Genomic DNA, 23,574 nt, shown 5'->3' with positions numbered 1-23,574 from the left:
TCTCCCATACCTTGTGATTTATTTTTGTAGCAGAAATTAACACTACAAATTGCTAATATAGACAGATATCTGCACATCCTTGCAGTAAAGGATTCAAGCTTCTAGGTGCTGCTCTGTAATAGGCAGTCCTAATTTTATATCGTGCTGTGTAAGATGCCTGCTTTGAGTCTGCCAGAAATGGTGTGATCATTTTTAAAAGTTTTATAATGTATGTACAGTAAATGTTTATGCCATAAATTTTTGGTAGATTGTAAAGGGTTCTGATAATGTTGCATATTACTCAGAATTACTGGATTTTTGGACTTTGTCCATTGTCCAGTGTTCTAAAAACTAGAAAACACAATGTTTCAGAAACTGGATCTGTTTCCTGACTCAGGTGAAGGGGAGACACCTATTGTACTGGGTCCCCTGGAAAGAGCTAACCTCAATCACTGGTCTTTTCTTAACAGACCCAACAGAGCAGGTGTTTCCCCCCCCTCACCTGAGGATGGAAACAAATCCATTTTCCAGCTAGCATCCAGCTAGCGCGACATGTCACCCTATACATATATTAAATCTTGCAGTGTTATAGATTTTGTAATATGTTTATATTAAAAAATATATAAATGGCAAGACTAAATAAAATAAGTTTTTAGAAATTACTATGTTAGAATAAAATAGAAAGGGGAGGGGGACATCAAACTATGTTAATAACTACAGCATAAACAATAACCAGAAGGATTTTAGGTCCTCACAGTCATTGTTAAGGAAAGTTCCGTCTTCTGGGATATAATGCCATGTTGTCCACTGAAAGTCAGCCAGTGTTTCAGAAGAACATATTGCCTCCATCTTTGGGATTGAAGAGTAGGACAAGCAAGAAACTGCCATGGAGCAGGTTGTTAGCTGCATGCTTCATGCTGGTTTCTTGCTTGTCTTAATTCTTCAACCCTGAAGATGAAGGCAACATGTTCCTCCAAAACAATGGTTGACTTACAGTGGACTACATGGCAGTGTATTCCAGAAGACATAACTTTTCTTAACAATCTGAAATCTTCCGAAGTTAAAGATGATGGAAAATTATGTAATTTTCTCTATTATGTTGCATATATTTTTGGTGTCTTAGTTATTAAATGTTGTTTTGACAGGCCACAGACTACACCTGTGTACCACTGCACTACCAGCACCACAAATCCTTTCCAGTGGTCAAAAGTGGGGAACAGGATCAATGGCTTACTGCACAAATATCCTTTGAAGTCAGCTGTTTGGTATCCTACACTTAAGTTGCTGCCAAGTTTGCTGCTATTCAGAATATCTGCCATTTTTCTTCATTTCATCCCTGCTTATATTCTGGACACCATCATTAAGGTAGCAGGTGGCAAGCCGATGTAAGTGCATAGCAAGTTAATATAAAATAAACTTACACAATTTAGTGAATTGTGGGATGTTGAGTCTGGTGACATTGAGAGACAAGCACATCAAAGTATAACACACATTTATTGCTGTTAGAATGAATATCACAGATGAGCAGGGAAGAAAGGCATGCCTGATGAATACCTGTGAAACTTCCTTCACATCAGGTCAGCCTGTACTAGTGATGGCGGTGATATTGTTGTCCTCTAAAAATGGCTGGAGGCTGCTGCAAAGGATAAACCTGGAATAGTTAGGTTGGAAGAGGACACCCTTCCTGTTATAGTCTTGGGTGCCCTCTGTGTCTTCTTTTTTTCTGCAGCTGCTCCTTCACAAGTCTGCAACCCCGATAATTGGTGGGATGGGGGTTTTCTCCTTCCACCAACTGGCAGTTGCATATGTAAGGGTGGAAGATGCATACTCCTGGTCAGGGCACTCCGTGTGCAAGTGGCTGCTCCCACACCACAAACAACAGGGATGTTGCCTGCAGTTTTCCGAGACATGGCTGAACTGTTGGCAGTTATGGCACTGTGTAAGGCATTCTGAGTTCTGTATGCCTCTACCATAATTGCAGTGTAGCAGAGATTAGACAATTGGAAAATCTCTTGGGATGTTGGCATTCTGAGCTAGGTGATAAGGAATAGGGAGAGGTTTTTGGTTGCTGTTTCCTCAGGTGAACCACTAGTAGTTGACATCTGTTTGTTGCTGATAGTGTCAAAACCTAGGCTTACCAGTCCGTCGGAGATGTCTTCTGCGGGGGTACTGATCGGGAGGTAGCATCTTACAGCTTTGATAGGTTTCAAAGATTTAGGGTAGAAGGTAAAGTAGGAGAGGTTGTGGGTTTCAAGATGGGATCTGACAGCTGCAAAATCTGCCAAGGTTTTTGTGATTACTCTGGTTCCTTTTCTGGAGTTACAGAACTCAAAAGTTTCTTTAACCACACTTTTGAGGTGTTTTTGCAACTGAATGAGGTTAGTTGTGGTCGTTATCACTATTGGTGGCAGCCTGCCTGTTTTGCTAGGAACTGCCTCTTGTTGTGTATTGGCCTCTGTATCCAGTGACTCTGTGGCCATGTTGATTACCATTGCCCTGAAAGGGGTAAAAACGTTCCTGGTGCCAACCTCCTTTTGGGGGGTTTCACAGTGGCAGAAACTGCTGTTGTTACTGCTTTCCTTGAAGTTCAGGCGGTCTCTTTGGTGCTTTGTCACTTCTGCCTCTGGACTTCTTGGAAACCATCATCCTGAGCGGATGATTGTCGTGTAGACTTTGGTGCTGTATTCTGGCCTGCTGTGTTACTCGCCTTGAGTGTGGCCTTTAAGTCACCGAATGTGATTGTATATATGCCATAGAGAGCCCTGAAAAGGATCTTCCTGCTTAGAGCCTTGCAGACACTAGCTCTATTTTCTTCGATGGCATCGACTATAGCCAACCATTCAGGACTCCTTGACTGCAGCAGGTGTATAGCCTGCCACCTCTTCAGTGGCACATAAAACTTTTAACAGTTCCCTGTATTGGGTGTCTGCATCCAGATATTGTCCTGTTAGGACCTGGTATTCCATCTGCAGGGAGGCATGATTGTTTGCCCAAAATGCCCGATATCCTTGCGCTGGAACGTCCGCCATTTTTGGCATTATACTCACTATGTGCAAGGAACTACTATAAACTTTAAAACTGAATTCACTGCAACTACAACTTCTACTACTCCAGCCAAAAACAAGTGACGAACGCCATGTACTAGCGGGACGAGTTGTCTCTTTCTCTCTTTCAAACATGTCACACTCTCGTATAAGTTCATCACACACTCACTCAACTCTCTAATCACTGCCTCAAATTTGATACTTCTACTGCTAACCAACACACACTGATCAGTCCTCTTTCATTCAGTGAATTTTCTTAATTCCCTAAGGCAGTGATTCTAAACCTTTGTGAGATTGCAGCCTGGTACCGGGCCATGGCCCGGCGATTGAGAAACACTGTCCTAGGGGGCCTGGACAGTGATTCAATGCTAGCATGTCGGAAGTCTGCTTTTTTATACTTTTGTCGTTAGGCAGCACATGAACCAATGGCCATTGGATAGCATTTTCTTCACTGTGGGAGGCTCCCACAGATCCATTCTGTGCATAATTTCCATAAGTACCTGTGCATTTTTAACTGTGTAGAATGTGAAGCTGTTATAGTGATGGTTATGAAGAGTTATGTTTTCTGCAACATATCACTGTGTAATCCACTGAAAGTCAACCAGTGTTTTTGAGGAATATATTGCCTCCATCTTCAGGGTAGAAGTATAAGCCAACCAAGAAACCTGCATAATGCTGGTAGAAAACAGAAAAATCTGTCTGCCAAAAGTTCAGGTTCATATGGGGAAACAGGAGAGAACCACGAGACAACTCATCGTTTCCCATTGGTTTGCTCACAAAACAGAGTGAACTAATAGGAGTAAAGTAAGTAGGTAGGTAAGTAAGTAAAGTAAAGGTATCCCTGTAACAGCCCGTGAAGGCCCATAGGGTTGTGAGATGTTGAGGCTCCCAGATATTCTAGACAGTTAGCTCACAGATAGTGGTGACATTGTGAGCCTTACGTGCCAGCCACCCTTCACCCCCAGGAATATTCCTGGTACTCATTTCTGTTAGAGGCTGAGTTGGCCCTAGGGCCATAGTGCGGCTGGAAGGATTAGGTAAATTGAAGGAATCCACCTCATCGGGATTCGATCTCACGACCTTCCAGCTTGTAGCATAGTGCCTCAACCAACTACGCTACCACATGCCCCCTAACTAATAGGAGTGAAAGAGAATTTGCCAGTTCTCATTGGCTCTCACACAGAACAGAGTGATCCAATGGCAGAGAAATATATAAACCAGAACTTCCAGCAAGTGGATTGCTCTCCTTGCTACCTGCTTCATGCTGGTTTCTGTCTTGCCTTATTTTTTTGTCCCTGAAGATGGAGGTGATGTGTTCCTCTGAAATGTCCACTGACTTTCAATGAGCTACATGGAATTATACCCCAGAAGATAGAACTTTTAAAATTTTTGTTGTTTGTCAGACATTACTTAAAAGTTTTGCACATTACGATGTTTAAGAATCTTAACGTATAGAAGAATGTTTGATAAACAGTACCAACACTAGGTTTATTAAATTTATGACCATGGAATAATGGGATTCCTATCAAATTGCATATTAGACACAACGTATTTCTGTCAGTCTGTTAAGACACTTATTACATACATCTGTTTTATAGTATCTGTAAAGGTTATTTGTGGTAAATGATTAGCAGCAGTAAGGTAGCCAAATGAAATTTCTGTTAAATTCTCAGCTTGCAGATGAGAATATATAAGTAGACAAGTGAAATTTCATATGGCAAGTTTTATAACTCAAATTTGTAAATTACAGTAGGTGAACAGCACTGAGCATGCACGACACACATACAGAATTTCATAACTGTTTCTTTTTGTGTGTTGTGTTGTATGTGGCATGTGCATTGTGTGATATGTGGATGCATGTGCACATGTCTAGAGGTGTAGGTGTAAAATGAAAAATGGTTTACTGATTTAAACGATGCTTAATTTATAACTTTGGCAGGTCATTGTATGCAGGTGGAGGCATTCATTAAAGGAAAAGAAATGTGACAAGTACTTTTGGAACTTAATTGTAGAATATTAATTAAATTCTTAAGCATACTGTTAAGAAATAGATGCTCCTGCAAATTAGATCTTGGGAGTGATATACCTGTATGTGAATAAAGTAACCCCTCACTTTCAGAACTCATAATCTATGTATTTACATCCTTCTGTACACAAATTCATTGTTTATTACTATAAGTTATTACATCTATTTGCAGTTATCATTACGGTGTCAGAGTTGTGTGAATATACATACATGCTGAAGTAACATTAGCTCATTTTCTTCCAATAAATTTCTTTACTTGAACACGTTAATTTTACCGAATTAGGTCATTCTTAATGCAGAAGAAAAACATAACCCTTTCTTTTAAATTATTTTTAACTGTATTACAATTATTACTTCATTCACAAATTTCATTCATTTAATCTATGTATTCTATTCCATGAAAGTGTGGATAAATAAATAAAATTTTAACTTTATGACTTGCCTTGTGTAGGTATGAGATGTACAGTTTATGGATGAGGACAGTGGTTATTAGAAATCAGTTGTAGTATGTTAGCATTAAAATTGAAGCTACAAAAGTCCCCAGTTTAAGGAGCTTATGTTTTCCATATATGTTGCATATATCATTGACCTTGACATTGATTAGATATAAGTAATTTTATGTTATTGCACATACTAATCTGTTGTTTACTATTGCAAAGTTGATTGCAACTAAAATATTATGGTGCAAAGCTAGGAGTTATTTTTCTAATAATTTCATAAAATGTTTGCCTTATTGAAAAATGTGTTAAATAAGAACAGTTTATAGAGTATGGTCTCCTGGGTTGCAGGACAGTATAGTTCAGAGAGATCCCAGTGTTTCAGAGGAACTTGCCATATGTTAAGTGATGATAGACAGGTTTTGGATCGACTGTTGGATTTATTGGATGCTTATGCAGCCTGGGACTACACCTCACAGATCAGTCACATTGCTAGGTAGCGGCTTCCAGTAACAGATGTTCCTCTGCTTCTGGGCTCATGTTCTCACAAGGTGGTGACCATCTCCTGCCAGCCTCATACTCTGACCACTGGCTTCAGCCAGTACTTCCTTAAGCTGCTAGCTCCTGGCCTGAACTGAACTGACTTCCAACTGCCGATATCTGTGTTCAGCTGTCAAATTCTTGACTGACTTCTGAGCTGAACTAATTGGCTTCCCACTGCCTAAGTAACTCACAATGTGCAGTCACAGAAGACACCACTTCCAACTGTTCCTCCATTATTGCATGTTTGTCGCTTAGTGATGGCTTTGGTATTGTTGTGTGTTACACAGCTGTTGCCTAGCAGTGGCAGTTTCTCTATCTTTGTCTGAACAAATATCCAACAATATTCTGCTGGTTTCTTACTTGGCTTACTTTTGACCTTGAAGATGCAGGTTGTATGTTCCACCAAAACATCAGGTTCTCTCCAACTACTGAGTTCACAATTGCAGAAGACTTATACTCCTCGTAGTCACTGTCATGAGAACCTCAGATCCAACATAAAACTGTACACATGAATGGGCCCTACATCTTACATTTCATACCACTTTTCATATGGCTAGTGTTTTTTTAAGAAAAGAGATAAAATTTGATTTGTGGATTACATCAAGTAAGAGTTGTACTTGATTATTATGATGAAAAATTAAACATGTTTCACAAACTTCCAGTGCAGAGCCTAACAAAGTATGAGGTATTACTGCATTCATAATATCAATTGTCACCTTATTTATTCTATCTGTATATATAAATCAAGTTTCAGAGGCATACATTTCTATCCCATCAAACTGAGAAGTTTCAGATGGGTAGGTGTGATTTCTCCTGTATATATTCACCTCTTGGATTTACTGCAAAGAATACACATTAATAACAGCTGAAGCAGTAATCATTGGTATTTCATCTCCTATATTTTTTGTGCTTGCAGCCTGGTTCGCTTGCACACAAATGTTGGTAATTCTCTCGGTCGGCTAGCACCATTTATCTTCAACGAGTGGCTATTTCAGAATAATCAAACCAAAGAACTTCAGAAAAGACTCAGTGGTAAAGACAAGGAAATGTTTAACCTTGACATCTCACAGTTGGATTGGGTAACATACTTTGATAGTATGGCCCAGGGAGTAAGAATATATCTTAACAATGAGCACCCACGGACTCTTCAAGCAGCTAGACGCAAGAATTATATGTGAGTACCATCTTAGAAAATTTTTCTTTTCCTCAGTGCATAATAATATGCTGAGCAGTGTCCAGATAAAACATCATTTATTGTCATGGGAGCATGGAGGGACTAAGTAAAATCACCAAGATTTGTAATGGGCATCTCAAAAATATAAGTCAGAAGCATTGCTGCCTGAACCAACTTGCTTGGTAACAAGGATGGAGAAAGGATGATAACATATAGAAAATCTTATATGAAATGAGTTTCGATGTGGTTTGGAGTGAATTAGCTTATGATGAGATTTGTTGCTGGCCCCCCTCCCCTCCTTTTTTTAGCAGTATAGAAGTGTCAGATTGTGTGTCCATACCTCCGGTCCCCTATACGGCTTCATGGCGTAGTGCTTACTAAGTGAAGTACAGGGACAGCTTTACTTTTCTATAGAAGTTCCAGGTTTTAATATCATAGAATCAATTAATACAGCCCTTGAAGAAAGCAGTCTTCTGGGATGTGGCGCCATGTAGATATTCTGTTAACCGACATTTCGGAAGAACGTATCACCTCCATCTTCAGGCTAGAAGAAAAAGGAAGAAAATCCATGAGCGAGGAACCAGCGCGAGCAGGTGCTCACAGACTAAGTCCTCCGAAACGTCGGTTAACACAATATCTACACGGCACCACATCGCAGAAGACTGCTTTCTTCATAGTCACTGCCGTGAAAACCTCAAATCTTACAATACAGCTCTTGTTTATCAATTTACCTCATAATTTCAATTCACTGTATTTTTATGGCATGGGATCAGTTAATCTGATGCCTACATGCACTACATTTTAGTAACAGAAGATGTTTAATTTTACTACAGTCTGCATTAGGCATAGCAAGGAATTAATAATAATTATCATTATTTTATGACTCGGAATTTTTATTCCTTTTCAGACTGATGGTGGTGAATTTGCTGACACAAGCATTAGTGTTTGGTCTGATCTGGTGGTCTGGTTCACTAGCACTTGGGACCACACTGTCTAAAAGCAGCTGGATTGTTGTCATTTCATATACACTCTTTTGTTGTCTTTAGTGTTTTGGCAGACACAGACTAATTAACTGAAAGAAGATGATGTCTTAAATGTAACAGTTTCATACAAATATCCCCCCCCCCATTTATAAATACTGCAATTTTTAAGCACTGTTATGGGAATATTATTGGGGCTGATTTCATCTAACAAGGATTATAGTTTCACAGGAGCAACTGTAAGAATAGAGGACAGCAGACTATAGATTTGTTAGAGAATTCATTGCTAAGTTCTGAATAAATGAGTTCATGTGATTTGAGTAAATGTATTTAATTCACATAATAGGAATTACTTGTGTGTGAATTGTACTACAGTTTGTTTTGTAAGATGGCACTCTTCAGTTCAGGAATTACTTGTGTGTGAATTGTACTACAGTTTGTTTTGTAAGATGGCACTCTTCAGTTTAGGAATTACTTGTGTGTGAATTGTACTACAGTTTATGTTTTGTAAGATGGTACTCTTCAGTTTAGGAATTACTTGTGTGTGAATTGTACTACAGAGTATGTTTTGTAAGATGGCACTCTTCAGTTTATGTTTTGTTATAATAATAAAGGTTTCACATACTCGCAGGATATCAGAAGTGTTCTACATTTGGGAAAGAAACTGGCTCCCTTCCTCTGTTCTTCAGTGTCAGCATCCAGGAATGAAAATATCAATGATAAAGATCTGGCTATAATGGACATTTTTAAAAAAAATGACATTAAAAGGAAATTTGAAAGGGGCAGTTTAAAATTTCTAAGCCCTGTCCTACTGTTTTGGATGTATCCAGGGTAGCACACTTGTAGACTTGTAGTATTATCATACTGGAATACAAATATACTCCAGTTGACATAACATAACTCTCATTTATTTGTTCTCCTACCGGGATAATGCAGTCAGTATAGTGACTGGCTATGGGCTTGATGACCGAGGAATTGGAGTTCGAGTCCTGGTAGGGGCAGAAATTCTCCCTTCTCCATGTCATCAAGACTGGATCTGGGTCCCACCCAGCTTCCTATGCAATGGGTACAGGGGCAAGCTATCCCCGGGGGTAAAGCAGCTGGGGCATGATGCTGACCGCTAACTTCCACCTAGTGCCTAGGTCAAGAAAACGTAGATCTGTACATCCACTCCCCCATACAACTTCATGGCACAGTGCTTAATTATTTAAGCACATGGACAACTTTACCTTACCTTTTATTGGTTCTCCTACTTATATTTTAATTTTTGTCTCTCAATATGGTGTTCAAACCCATACCCTCCAGAGAAACATAAAATGAAGACTTAGTGTAGTTATAGACCTTTTCTGTGTGTGATGTGTACAGAAAGTTGTTTTCTCACTTAACAAGAATTCTAAATAGGAGTACAATTATATGCCACAGAATACATGGTATTACTTGAGTTAGCAATATTGTCTATATCGTTCAGCTCTTCTACTTTTTGTACTCCCTCATACATGAGAAGGTAATATGAGGCTGAAAGAATTGAGTGCAAGATTTTGACGCATTTACTGTTTTTCAGCACTGAAGAATATAAAAACGCATTGCTTGTGTATTACAAAGTACTCTGGTGATGAAAAAAGTTCGAGTCAAGATTTTCTTGCCATTGCACAACACTTGATATTTTGGCCCATATGTAATAAGTGATTGCATTGAATGTACCAAATTGAAAAGTATACATATTTCGGTCATGCTGGCCATCTTTAGGTGTATACATATAAAGTCACAAATATATTACACTTTTGTTGAATATGTAATTTAAAATGGATTCAGTTTTAGTCAGTAAATTCATCTTGTCCAGTGGAAAGGTAATAAGCCAAATAACAGTTAATTTTATAAAACCATCAATGCAAGTTTTTTTGTATGGAATCTTACTATGCTACAATTTTCTACCCATTATAAGGGTCATGTAAACCAGAAGGAAATAGGAGAGTGGGAAGACCAAGGTTAAGATGGGAAGAATGTGTGTGGCAGGACATAAGAATTTTGGGTGTAAAGAACTGGAGGAATGAAGCATCAAGTAGAGAAGAATGGCAAGCAATCCTGAGGGAGGCCAGGGCTCACAAAGGGCTGTCGTGGCAGTGATGATGATAAGGGTCATGATGAGGTGGTTGGATGATATGTACTGGGTCTGTGGGGTGTTATCACACTTATGGGTGAATTCTGGATGGAGGAATACTTTGCTTTTCATGGACAAATTATACTTGACCACTTTGTTTTCACTCACTACATTCTGGTATATTTACAGCTCAGAACTATCATGACACTAATTGTTAGAAGAGTTCAGCTGTCCCTGTGCCTAACTAATTAAGCACTATTCCCTGAAGGCATATGGAGGAGTGAATGTAAAGATCCACATTTTCTTGACATCAGCACTAGTTGGAGTTGAGTGGTCAGCTTTACCCTCTTTACCCTCACTTTACCCTCGGGGGAAAGAGCCCAGTTACCCATAGGATAGGACGTTTGGTGGACCCCAGAGCCGGTCTGGACAATGTGGAGAAGAGAAAATTCTTGACCCTACCAGTACTCAAACTCTGACCCCTCAGTCTTCCAGCCTGTAGCCAGTCATTATACTGACTGCTATGCATTGTTCAAAGAGTAACAAATTAAAATTTGCATCTATTTTAACAGAATAGAATATGAAACTCACTTCTTGAGTTTCCTTTCATAAGTGCTCATGTGATGTGATGTTAGGAATGTAACATACACACTACAGGAGTTGTCTTATTTATAGTAAAGTTCACTACTTGTATTCTTATTCTTTTATTTGATTTCAAGCAGATGTGAATTATAATCTAATATTATTTAACAATGTACATTAGAAAAACAAAATCTTTAAACCTAGCGGTGTGTAGTGGAGGAAAATCGAGTAATTTAGATTCAGAAACATCCATTTTGTTACCTCAAGGTACTGTGTAAGTTCGTCAGTCAGTAAACTGTTTCAAGTAAATATCTCCATGGAGCACAGTTCTTCTTAGGAAGTTAATAATCACTGATCACTGATGTAGCGAAGAAATTCTGTGAATTTTTTGTGGAACCAGAGGTTTACTGTTGTCTTTGTGTGTCTGCAATTTGTCCACATCCTGGGTCAGATAAATCAAATCCCAAACATCATACCCTTTTTCTCCAAAATAAATTTTAATTTTCATGTCCATGATTTATTCCAGCTGTCTTACAGTGCATACACTCATCCACCTCACTCTTCACTCCTGCACTACATGTTTCGGCACAAAGGTGCCATCTTCAGGTGCTTTTCGATTTACGTTAAACTACTTCACTGCATGCCTTGCCGTCTTCATACTAAAATAACTAAAATATATGTTCATCATATATATCGAAAAATATTAAATATTAAAAATATTAAAACTGTTCAGGATTTTTTATCCCTACGTCGCATCTCAATACGCTAGTCACACCTATCCTCTTCTATCGGAGCACTCTTCCTACTTTCGTGTGTGTATTGTGCCTTGTGTTGTGTCTTGCTCCTGTGACTGCGTGTGATAACACAAGCAGTGTTACACTTAGTGTCATGGCTTCATCCATTTGCACCCTCGCATAATAATGTTCTCAGTGTTAAAAAATTATCAATCAATCAACAGAAATACAGGCATATATCCTGAGATACCCTGAGAGCTATACTAGCAGTAGCGTTACGCTGTTACACTGGAATAATAATGAATAATTTAGTTATTTATGTAAAGTTTACGGTTATTTTCTGGTCAGCAGATATGTAGGGTTATACATACACATAAGATAATAAACGAGTCAGGAGTACATACTCATAACTTTATCATAAGAAATAGTAATGTTAGTAATAAAATAAAATTTATGGAAATTTTTGGTAAATGGGAACTTTTATATTCATAAGTTTGTCATAATCAGGGCCCGGATTTTGATGACATGTCATCTTTTTTTCCTTGTATCCTATGAGATGCTCTTAAATATATAAATCTCGGATATGAGCTGCTGGTTACAGAAATGTAAATTTTATAAGTAATTTTTTGTCATTTTTTGACATTTTTAGGTTTAAAGACATTTTTTCATTTTGGGGGTATTTTTTTGGTAAATTTTTGGACTTTTGAGGGTATTTCTTGTCATTTTTGGCCATTTTAGGGAGTTTTTCTTCATATGTTTTCTGAAATGTCAATAACATGGAAGCGAAGTGTTCTTTCTTTTCTCCTTTAGGTCATTTTTATGGATTTTTTCGGTCATTTTATGTCATTTTTTAAATATTTTCAGGTCATAAAAATCCGGGCCTTACATATTACATTTTTGGGTCATATTTTAGGTAATTTTTCTGGACTTTTCGGTCATTTTATAGGTTTTTTTTTTATATTTTCAGGTCATCAAAATCCGGGCCCTGGTCATAATAGATAAGCTATTTATTTTTTCAACAGTATTTACTTAAAGAAACGGACAAAGAAGAAGTTTTCTCGCTAGTCTGTAATAAATGAATACCAGAACTAACGAGATAAAACAACTGCGAAGAAAACATTTGGAAAGCAGATGTTTACCGAATAGGAATAAGCGTCGAATGAAATATTTTCCTTGTTTCACAAAAATAATTATATCTTCCGTTACCTCCGAACACTTTAACAACCGTCTTTTAACATTTCTTGCGTCCAGCCTCCTTCATAAAATTTGGCTGACCTCGTGTTCACTCACCATGTGCTTCAATTCCGCAGTTTAGGTCTCATCGTCTATCCTTGAATTAAAACCTGCCATGATCAGAAGGGCATACCCATACATACACTTACTCAACACTGTGGCAACGGATGTCACGAAGAAAATTAGCAAGAGAAATATCCCAGCCATCAGTGCAATTCGCAGTAACGCAATAACTTCTACATTCGCAGAGACAGGGGAGTGAATTGTTCGGGCAAGAGGGCAGATCCTCTTCTTTTTCTCTTCATCCCTCTTCCTCTTCTTTTTTATCACCGAGCTGGTAAGTGTAGCTGCAAAGATCCGAATTTGTATTTACGAGATACCCATTTCGAATCTCGTCCGGTTCAGCATCTGTTTTCTCAGAGATTGTTCTTGCTTTTACATACTCATTTTGAACTTCGTATAATAATGGGTCTATGTCACGGTCATATCCTTCCAGAACCTTGCCTATTCACCACTCGAGGCTATCTATCTCTCTTCTTCGACATTATTTAAATACTGAGGTTGAAACAGCGTTGTTAAATAATGTATGCATCATAGCCATCATCATCATCATCATCATCAACAACAATATTTTTCGAATTTAAGCTCTTGAATTATTTCGCATACAAATATTAATTTGCTTTGACCACTGGAAGAGGCCCTTCTGAATTCAAGGGGAAATCGTTTCTTGCGTTCCTTAATCTTTCACTCTCTTTCCTTATTCCTTTCGCATTTTTATCTGCTTCCCTCACGTGTCCTATAAAACTTACATCTTTATTCTTCAAATGGCACAGATGCGAACATACAGCTGCCATCTGTATCAGTAAGTGAGAACTAAATTTTTCCATGGGAGCGGTGAGCGAATATCACACGCAAGCGCGCGCGCGCGCACACACACGCACGCGCACACGTAGCAAGTCATAGACCGTCTCATATACTTCTATATAATTAAACAAAATTTGTAACCGCCATATTTTCAATTGCCATTATTCAGTTTCAGCTTACCACAGCAATAATTGTTGAACGTTGACACGTTGCATGGACGTAAGTTATGCAGCAGGTAGGAAGGAGCTAGCAGTCTCTTGTTTCAGTGTATCGTGTCCATTATGTGAGTACTTATAATATTTTGATGTGGATTTCAAGGGGCAATATACTATATAAAGGAAACGGTTTACGATTGTCTATTTATGAATGTTATTCGAAGGTGACAACTTTAAATGTCGGCTTTGGCACATCATTAGTAATGCGGGAAGAAGCAGGGGAAATTTAGACTATGAAACCTTACACAACAAATGAGACTACACGTTCAAATTTCAGTGAATGTTACACAGACATTACAATTATACATCCTACGTGTATGTTAATCGGATTTCTCCCTTCCTGTTTGTAACAGTAGATTCCACTAGTTTCTTGATCTTGCAGCATGGATACTTGCACACTCCATTTTAACGTTTCAGCAACACGGTTACTTGAACAGAAAGGAGCAGAACAGAACAGAACAGAACCGAACTGAACCGAAACAGAAACAGAACAGAAAGCGAAATCATTTTTTCTCTTCTTCAACGCCGACCTTCAAACTGAGGCCCTTGGCCTATTACATGTCTACCCACCAATGAATTCAGATCCGCCAGTCTATGAAATACCCATTATCACCGTTTCTAACTGCGTAGATCTAGACAACAATTAGTATTTTTCTTACTATTATAGACAAGGTACCCATGTTAGGTGGGTCCCTTCTCACCATGGCATAGCGCGTCCTCAGGCTGCAGATGGAAGAGACGGCCTCCAGATATGGAGGGTAGCTGAGAATATAACGAAAAAGCAGCCCCGGACAGCCGACGAGGGGTGGTCCTCCAGCTTGGGGGTTGGGCATGTGGCTAACAACTCCTCACCACAAAAATTAGTTTGTTAAGAAATACCACAAAAAATCCTCGAACCTAAACGGCTTCTCTGGATAATCGACCTAAGCGAAAGAAAATGGATATGAGAAATAGTTCATGAATGCTGTTTTACGCACCGGGAGTGGTGCTCCTTGAGGAGATACAGGTTACAGAGGGGAGGATATGGAGGTAGAATGATACTATTCTTGCAGCGCTGAAGGGGACTTACGGCACTTTCAAATACAATGCAGATTTCATTGTGAGACTTTCGTTTACATACTTCTAAGGAAATTCTCTTGTCTTAATTTTGTCACTGTAAATGTTCTTGTTATAATGTATAATGTTGTATTGCAGCAACATGTATGAAATATGACAATTAAAGACACAGAACCTGAAATTGTTAAAAATATAAATTTCGAATTTTAAGCTTTTAGTTTGAGTTGCGCGGGAGACGAAAGAGAATGCACGTGAAACGTTTCTTGTTATATGCCAGACAGCTGCAAGCAGTTTAGGGGGCCCAATTCGTTAAATATAAAGGTCGGCAGAGCTTCGTTCTCTTAAGGATGTTCGTTATTTCGGAGAATTCACCAACTGCAGTACGTCGGCCATAACAACCACGGAAGAAACGAGTTAATATACAGATTGGATCATAGTCTTGTGACACACAACACATACAACGAAACAAGAAACTATTTCCAAATATTTAATTGAATTTTCTGTAAGAATTTTCGTGGTCATAATTCTTCTTCTTCTTCTTCTTCTCTTTGACGTGCAGCTAAATTCGAGGTGCAGCGTCGGCCATTTATCATTTCTCCCGGCAGCAGGAGCTCTTCTATGGCCGCTACGTCGGGGCCGTCTCTGGGACATTCCAAGCCCCTGATCCAATGCATATAAGGGATGATTTATTTAATCCGTCTTGCAGTGCATACACTCATTTATCTCCTTCTCTCTCTCGCACTACATGTTTCGGCATAATAATGCCATCTTCAGGTGCTTACTTATCCACGTCAAACCAGTTCATTGCATGCCATGTTCACACATTAAAATAACTAAAATATGTATCTATCATATACATTGTCAAACGTTAAAAATATTAAAATTGTTCAGGATACCACATCGCTACGTCGCCCCTCACTACGTCAGTCACGCCCATTCTCCTTTGTTGGAGCACTCCTTCATTACTGTTGGGCTTCCTGGGTATGTGTGTCACACACACACACATACCCAGGAGGCCCAACAGTATAACACACGCAGTCGCAGGAGCACGACACAACAAAAGCACAACACACAAGATAGTGAAGGAGTGCTCCAACAAAGGAGAATGGGCGTGACTGACGTAGTGAGGGGCGACGTAGCGATGTGGTATCCTGAACAATTTTAATATTTTTAACGTTTGACAATGTATATGATAGATACATATTTTAGTTATTTTAATGTGTGAACATGGCATGCAATGAACTGGTTTGACGTGGATAAGTAAGCACCTGAAGATGGCATTATTATGCCGAAACATGTAGTGCGAGAGAGAGAAGGAGATAAATGAGTGTATGCACTGCAAGACGGATTAAATAAATCATGGACTTAAATCAGTGCAACAGGACGCTAAAATATAACATTAGCATATAAGGGATTTTTCAGAATGCCTACAGACTGTCGTTTTGTAGTGGTTAGCTCCCTTTAGAATTCCAAAGATCTTGGGTTCGAATGTCGGCTCAGAGGCAATGTATTATGAGTTTCTCATATTTTTCCTCAGTAACCTAAGACAATTCAATGATAGTACATTCAAATAAGTTTGATTACAATATATATGGACAAATACCGTCTTAAGTGCAACAATTTTATTGTAGTTTTTTCTTCTTTTTCCTCCTCCACACTACATGTTTCGGCCCTAAATGGCCATCATCAGGTGTGTATCACTCACGTAACTGTTACACTGCTTGTTAAAAATGTAAAAATCTCAGTCTTTCTAATTGTATAAAATCTTTGTTAATCTACACGCGTCGATTTGATTTTTAAATTAGCACTTTTTAAACCTTAATTCAAGTTAAAATGTCTATAAGATCTTTGTTCTCTTTCTTTTTCAAATTAAAATTTTTCAGGGTACATGCCCTATATCTACGGTGCTGCAGCGGCCACTTCTTGTTTTTATCGCTGTTCATGTGTTGTCTGTAATATACAAATATTTGTGTTACTATCTTATGTTATGTCTTGTTATGTTATTCTTATATGTTTATACTGTTATTTGTACTTACTCAGTGTAGGCGCTCTCTGTGTGTGTCGCTGCTTATCTTTAATACGTGTGCTGTGTGTGAGTGTAACAGGATGCTGAAATATAAGTTTGATTACATTTCTTCCCCAAGTCGTCAGTCATAATCATTGTAAAAATTGACTCTTACTGAATTGATCGTACTATTCTGGTGATCTCTCCCACATAACACGTTGTTTCTGCGGGAGATGGGCTTCGTTAGAGAGATAAATTTGAAGGAAAGCAGAATTTGTTGAACCGGCAGCACGTATAAAGAGTAATTCCTCCAGATGTGTTACCAATATAAGGACTGAAATGTGTCTAGCGGAAGTGTGTACCTGTTCTAAAATCTTGCAATTTCGTAAGAGAAGCTCTTGAAATTCTGTTCAATTGTAGTTACGAAAGTGATATTTCACTACAACTGTTAAATTCACAGAGGGAACTTCTGAATTCTTTCATCCATTCATATTGCATTCTGCAGTATAAGCATTCTTTCCTGGCAGAGGCAAGAAAAATTGTACTAGTACTTTTAAGTTGTATATCTTCTTGTTTAAAACGTGGACATACTGTACTTCTTGTTAGCCTTCACCCTCTTATTTTTCATTCCATATTTCACGTTTCCCCTCGACGTAATTTGAAACACAAAATATTAATCGAATATTCCAATTCCATCAGCTGATTCACTAAGGGTTATTTTCTTTTTAATCATAAATTCTATTGACTTATTATGAACATCTGGCCGGGTATAATTTTCCTCAAAATACTCATGGCATGCACTTGAAATCGTTAAACTAATGAGTACATTCTGTAATGTATTCATTTGCTGTGCCATAGGAGTCACTGACCCGAGTGTCAAACCGATGTGATGGTGCATTACCTGCAACTTCCAACTCAAAAAGAAAATAATTTTCTTGTGGAGTTCGGAATTTGCTAGCTTTTCTGCTTTCAACTTCTACAATGTCAACAGAAGGTTTCTTTGTCGCCTTGGATTTGATATTAACAAGATGCATGTTATGTTTCTCATCATTACGCTACCAATGGGAGGATGGTTTTCTTTTTTCCTTGGCACTACAGCCACAGTGGGCCTAGGCCTACCTCCGTGAACTTCTCCGTTCACGGGAGGTTGGTTTACTGTTTAAAAGTATTATTTTATCAACAGGACATCTGTATGCTGTTTCTGATCAGTCAGTAGAAGATTTGTTTACTGTCTATGATCATCAAGCCAGCAACAGGAGTTTTGTTTAATGCCTCTGATTACGAGTATTGCGGTATGAACAGTAGTCTGTTTATCGTCCTGATTACTAGGCTTCGACAGAAGATTGTCTGTTATCTCTCATTATTTTATTGCCTCTGATTATTACGCTTCGAATGAACATTTATTTATTATCTGTGATTATAACGCTATGAAGAGGCCTGTTTCATCTCTGACTATTGCACTTCAACTGAAAATATATAAACTTTCCCTGATAATAATGTTCTATTTTAGCGTCCTGTTGCACTGATTCTCGTCCATGATATGTATGTAAACGTACTGGCCGTCTTCTAGTGCACACAATCCCACATGTCACTTTACTACATGTTTCGGCATCACTGTGCCATCCTCAGGTGTGTTATTTACGTTAAACTATTGCACTGCTCGCCATAACTGCATGCAGCCAAAAAATAAGGACACATCACAAGACGCAGTATACACAAAATATAGGCAGAACGACTCCCATAGTGGAAGAATGACATAATACGCGAGTTTGAAATAAGACGTATAAGATGATAAATCTTAACAAATTTTAATATATATAAATTTCATTATAGTATATGAAAAATATACATTTTAAATCATTTTATAAACGACACATAATGGCGAGCAATGCAATAGTTTAACGTAAATGAAACACCTGAGGATGGCACAGTGATGCCGAAACATGTAGTAAAGTGACATGTGGGATTGTGTGCACTAGAAGACGGCCAATACATACATATCATGGACTTTCTCTGATAAGTTCATTTTCTCTGATTATTACGCTATAAATAGGTGGTCTGTTTATTGTCTCTAATTGTTAGGCTCCAACAGAAGGTTCATTTATTATCTAAGATTATTTTTTTATTATTATTACGCTACCAGCAGAAGATCTGTTTATCATCTCTTATAATAGACACGTCTAAAATCTCTATAAAACTATTGACACATAAAGGAATTTTGTGAAAGTTTTCAAGGAGGTGAGGTCAAGAAGGAGCAGCATTACGTAACTATAAGTCAAATGTAGCTCACGTTATGTAAGAAACTAATGATAAATTGCTTTTATTTACTAATCTCTTTGTTATATTTTGCATTCTTTGTACACAGTACGTAAAACAGAGGCGCGACTTTTCTTTTTGTGCACCTGAATACAAGTACAGTATATTACTTCTGATTGCATTCAAAAGACTTCGATATCTGGATTGTGAATCTGTACCAAAATCTACAACTTACTAATAAATTTCATCTGAACAGGTGACTTGTCACACCCTACTTTACATGAAGCAAGAATCAAACATATCACATTAATCAGAAATTCTTAATCGTTCGAAACACTGTTATGCCACAAAACATATAGCTTTCGTTAGTTCTACAGATTGTATTTGAAATACAATTAATTAATACAATTACTAATTTGTTGATTGTATTGACTTCAAGCTTAAAAGTAAATGCTCGATTTGGGTTGCGACTCTATTCATCTTGCAGGATGATACCAGTCTTATTCGACACTATGTAGTCCGAGCTACTGAAAGGTAAAAAGTAAATTTGTCCCTGTGCTTAACTAATTAAGCACTACGTCATGAAGGCGTATGAGGGAGTTCATGTATAGACCCATTTTTCTTTACCTCGGCACTAGCTGGAGGTGAGTGGTCAGATTCACGCCCCGGCCGTTTTACCCCTGGGGAAAGAACTTCTGGTACCCATTGGATAGGAAGTTGGGTGGACCCCAGAGCCGGTCTGGACAACATGGACAAGTGAAAATTCTTGACACTATCGGGACTCGAACTCTGACTCATCGGTCGTCCTGCCAGTAGCCAGTCGCTATACCGACTGCGCTATCCCGGCTCGTGTCATTAAAAATTATATATACGTAAATAACTAGGTCTACATAAATAAATATATTTATTCAATACTATTAGGAAGCGGGGACACGCGGTAGCGTAGTTGGTTGAGGCACTATGCTACAAGCCGGAAGGTCGCGGGTTCAAGTCCTGATGAAGTCACTGGAATTTTCTCAATTGACATAATCCTTCCAACCCCACTGTGACCCTGGGGTCGACTCAGCCTCTAACAGAAATGAGTACCAGGAATATTCTTGGAATCTTCTTGGGGGTAAAGGGGTCAGGTGCGTAGGGCTGACAACATCACCACCATCTATGAGCCGATTGTCTAGAAAATGTGGGAACCTCAACATCTCACAACCCTATGGGCCTCCACGCCCTGTTACAAGGATAGCTTTACTTTTTTTTTCTACTATTAGGAAGCACGTAATGTGATGTAATTGTAGTGGCCAATTGTTATGAAACCTGTGAAGGCTATGGTTTTCTGTGAGTCTCTGGTTGATATATAATCTGATGTAACAAATAAATTATTGGAATAAAATTTATATTTTTGAACGTCCAACAAGTTTATCTTTAAATGAAGCAAGCTGCTCACGTTAAGTAGCACAGCTCTAGGGTGAACAATGTATTACATACAAGTGACAAAATCTTAACCAACCTGCCTCTCCTCTTAGCGTGAAGTTACATTCACGTTCTGTGGGCGGCAATGTAATTTGTTTCTAACGACAGAATATTGTTCTAACTTCTCTCTTTCAAGTGTTACGGGAACTATAGTTTGCTTTTCAGATATCGGCGATGACAAAGCGAAACAAAGTTGCCAGGAGACCGCGGAAGTGATGCCCCACATTGTGACACAGTACAGTTCGCAACAGAACATACATTTCACTTTGTCGAACCCCGTAACCGAGATAAGGATTGTACGCTGTGTGCGGGTTTTTTTTTATTGCTAGTTGGGTGGGACTAAGTCCGTTGTATTGTGGCCACTTCTAGCCTATTGTACCAGCCCCAGATGATAGGTGAGGATGATTGTGGAGCAATCGGTGGAATGAAGATTGGCAGGGGAAACCGAAGTACTCGGAGAGAACGTGCCCCAGCGCCCCTTCGTCCACCACAAATCCCACTTGACCAGACCCGGGATCGAACGCGGGTCGCCGCGGTGGGAAGCCAGCGACTAACCGCTTGAGCTATGGCGCGGCGGGTTAGTCATGTGTTTTAGTTACACTGCTTCATCCTCCTTCCTTTCACAATACAACTGCAGCCATGCCCTGTCCCTCTTGTCACACTTTTGTCACGCGCAACCCAGAGGACGTGTACGCGCTGAGCTGCGGGAAAACAGGTTCCTATATGATCAAGTGTGTCATAGAGAAAGTTTAGGTGGCGTGCAATTTTCTTGTTTATGTGAAATGTCAACACTGTACGCGCGCATTGTGTAACAACTCAAAGATTACAATCACAAGGCCATAAAATGAATCTTTTTAATTCATTAAACAGATTAATTCTTGTCTCTCTAAAACAGACTACTGTTTTTAATAGAGGTTTACAAAATTGATGGACAAGAGACTGAAATATCAAAATTCCCTTCTGCTGGGATGTGATGATGTGTAATTTGGTAGATAAACACTAAACTCCATCTTCAGGGTAGAAGAGTGTCATTCACAAAGATGATAGAGACAGGTCCTTCCTACACGTCAGTACTTAACTACCAAACGACAAGGAGTCAGAACCCAGAAGATACTTGATACTGCCGTGAAGACCTGGAACCTCACATTACTGCAAGTTATTTGTATGCCTCACAATTTCATCCGTTGAGATGTCCAGAGAATAATTAAAAAGAAAAACTAAATTAATTCTATTAAGAGAAGGCAATTATTCAGCTAAATACAAAATTTGTTTCCGTTTATCACATTATCTATTATTAAATTTATTCTCAGGTTGGTGTGAGACTGAGTCTCCGCTTACTTAGGTCGTAAACGGCCCATCGTAACCACCCCGTATGATAGATGAGCGAAATGAGGCATGTGAGCGTTTGATTGAATGAGAATTGACTATGAAAACCGAAGTACTCAGAGAAAATCTGCGTCAGTGCCAATTTGTCCACCACAAATCCCACATGACCTGACCTGGAATGAAATGGGGCCCGCATGGTGAGAAGCGGACTTCCGCTTTATCTTTAGCTTGGCATCTTCCTGTCTAAGCCCATGTCTCCCAAGCGGTCTCTTCTCTTTAGGTTTGCGGACCCAGATTCTATATGCACAAAGAAACTCGTGGCCTGAACAGAAACATGACCCCAACAAGTTGCGTTGCAAGTGAATGCCTGTTTCACATTCATCAATCAGAATGTTTCTGTGTAATGGGAATTGTCACTAACTGCAAGGACAGAAAGATTAAGCGTTCGGCGCTTTGAGTTAAGGAAGGATCAATGTCCGTCGTCCAGTGGGTTGCATTCCTGCTTCTTAACCGGCAATTCGTGGCTTCCAAACTAGGACCTGAGACCGGCTATTCTGATTCTATCTTCTCTCTCTCTCAAATACCGGGATGGTAGAACATCTTGGCCACGAGGACTTTCAAGAGGAATCTCTGTCAGAATAAGAGTAGAAATGGCAAAAATGTGACTGAAACTTGGTTTTTCTTCTCTGTGCTTTCAGCTTTTAGGCTTCCTATACTGGCCTCCAGTTCTTTCTTCAGAGTCCACTCTCTTTTCCTTGTAATATTCGCTCTATGCGTTTATAATTCCAAGCTATTTTCGGATATCTGTTTTCACTGTTTACAGAAAGTTTCAATTTCTTGCTCTATGCAGTTTGCTATGCCGGTCACGGTAGCCGAGCGGTCTGTAGTCTAGAGGTAACGTTCCCACCTCATGCCTCGTAGTACGCGGGTTCAAATACCCGGCGGAGGTCGTCGAATTTTTAAGGGCGGAAAAATTCAGGGAACAAGTCCTCCGGGAGGGACTTTAAGCCGTGGGTCCCGTGTCGTAGCTTTACGGCACGTAAAAGAACCTCATGTCTCCAAAGGAGGTCACTGAGCCAAATTACGGACGTTTCCCGCCCAACAGCAGTCTCTAATACCTCTGGTAGATGGGGGAAGCATTATAGATACCTCTCAGCTAGTAGAGCCGGTCTCGCTGGCTGGGCGCGACTGACGGTAAGCACCAGTACCGGTAGGATATAGAGACTGGTAGAAATCATAGAGGGAAGCACAATGGACCAATATAGGTCTAAAGTGCATGGGGAAACCCACCCTCTCCAATAACTAACTAACTAACTAACTAACTAAGGCATGCACTGTCTTCTCTCGCTCGGAAGCCGGGATCGTGGGTTCGAATCCCACTCAGGGCATGGATGTTTGTGTGCGTTTTTCTGTGTTTGTCTACAGGTAGAGGCCTTGCGACGAGCTGATCACTCGCCCAAGGACTCCTACCGAATGTTTAAGATCTAGTAAACCGAAGTGAAACGGAGAGTTTCATGGAGGTAGGCCTAGGCCCAAATTGGGGCTGTAATGCCCCAGA

General features: G+C 39.3%; 1 protein-coding gene across 3 annotated transcripts in view; it reads left to right on the top strand.

Moving 5' to 3' along the window:
• LOC111873082 (putative fatty acyl-CoA reductase CG8306) overlaps positions 1–8,818 on the top strand; it is a 45,988-nt gene extending 37,170 nt beyond the window's left edge. For all 3 annotated transcript variants that reach the window (XM_023867485.1, XM_023867483.2, XM_023867484.2), the window contains exons 7-9: positions 1,125–1,364; positions 6,946–7,203; positions 8,111–8,818. In XM_023867485.1, the coding sequence (XP_023723253.1) occupies positions 1,125–1,364; positions 6,946–7,203; positions 8,111–8,249 (637 nt within the window). In that variant the 3' untranslated portion in view covers positions 8,250–8,818. The remainder of the gene's footprint in view (positions 1–1,124; positions 1,365–6,945; positions 7,204–8,110) is intronic.
• The last annotated feature ends 14,756 nt before the right edge of the window (positions 8,819–23,574 follow it).

The sequence above is a fragment of the Cryptotermes secundus genome, unplaced genomic scaffold, assembly GCF_002891405.2.
Source record: "Cryptotermes secundus unplaced genomic scaffold, Csec_1.0 scaffold120, whole genome shotgun sequence".
Taxonomy (NCBI): domain Eukaryota; kingdom Metazoa; phylum Arthropoda; class Insecta; order Blattodea; family Kalotermitidae; genus Cryptotermes; species Cryptotermes secundus.
This window is presented reverse-complemented; position numbering and strand designations above follow the sequence as displayed.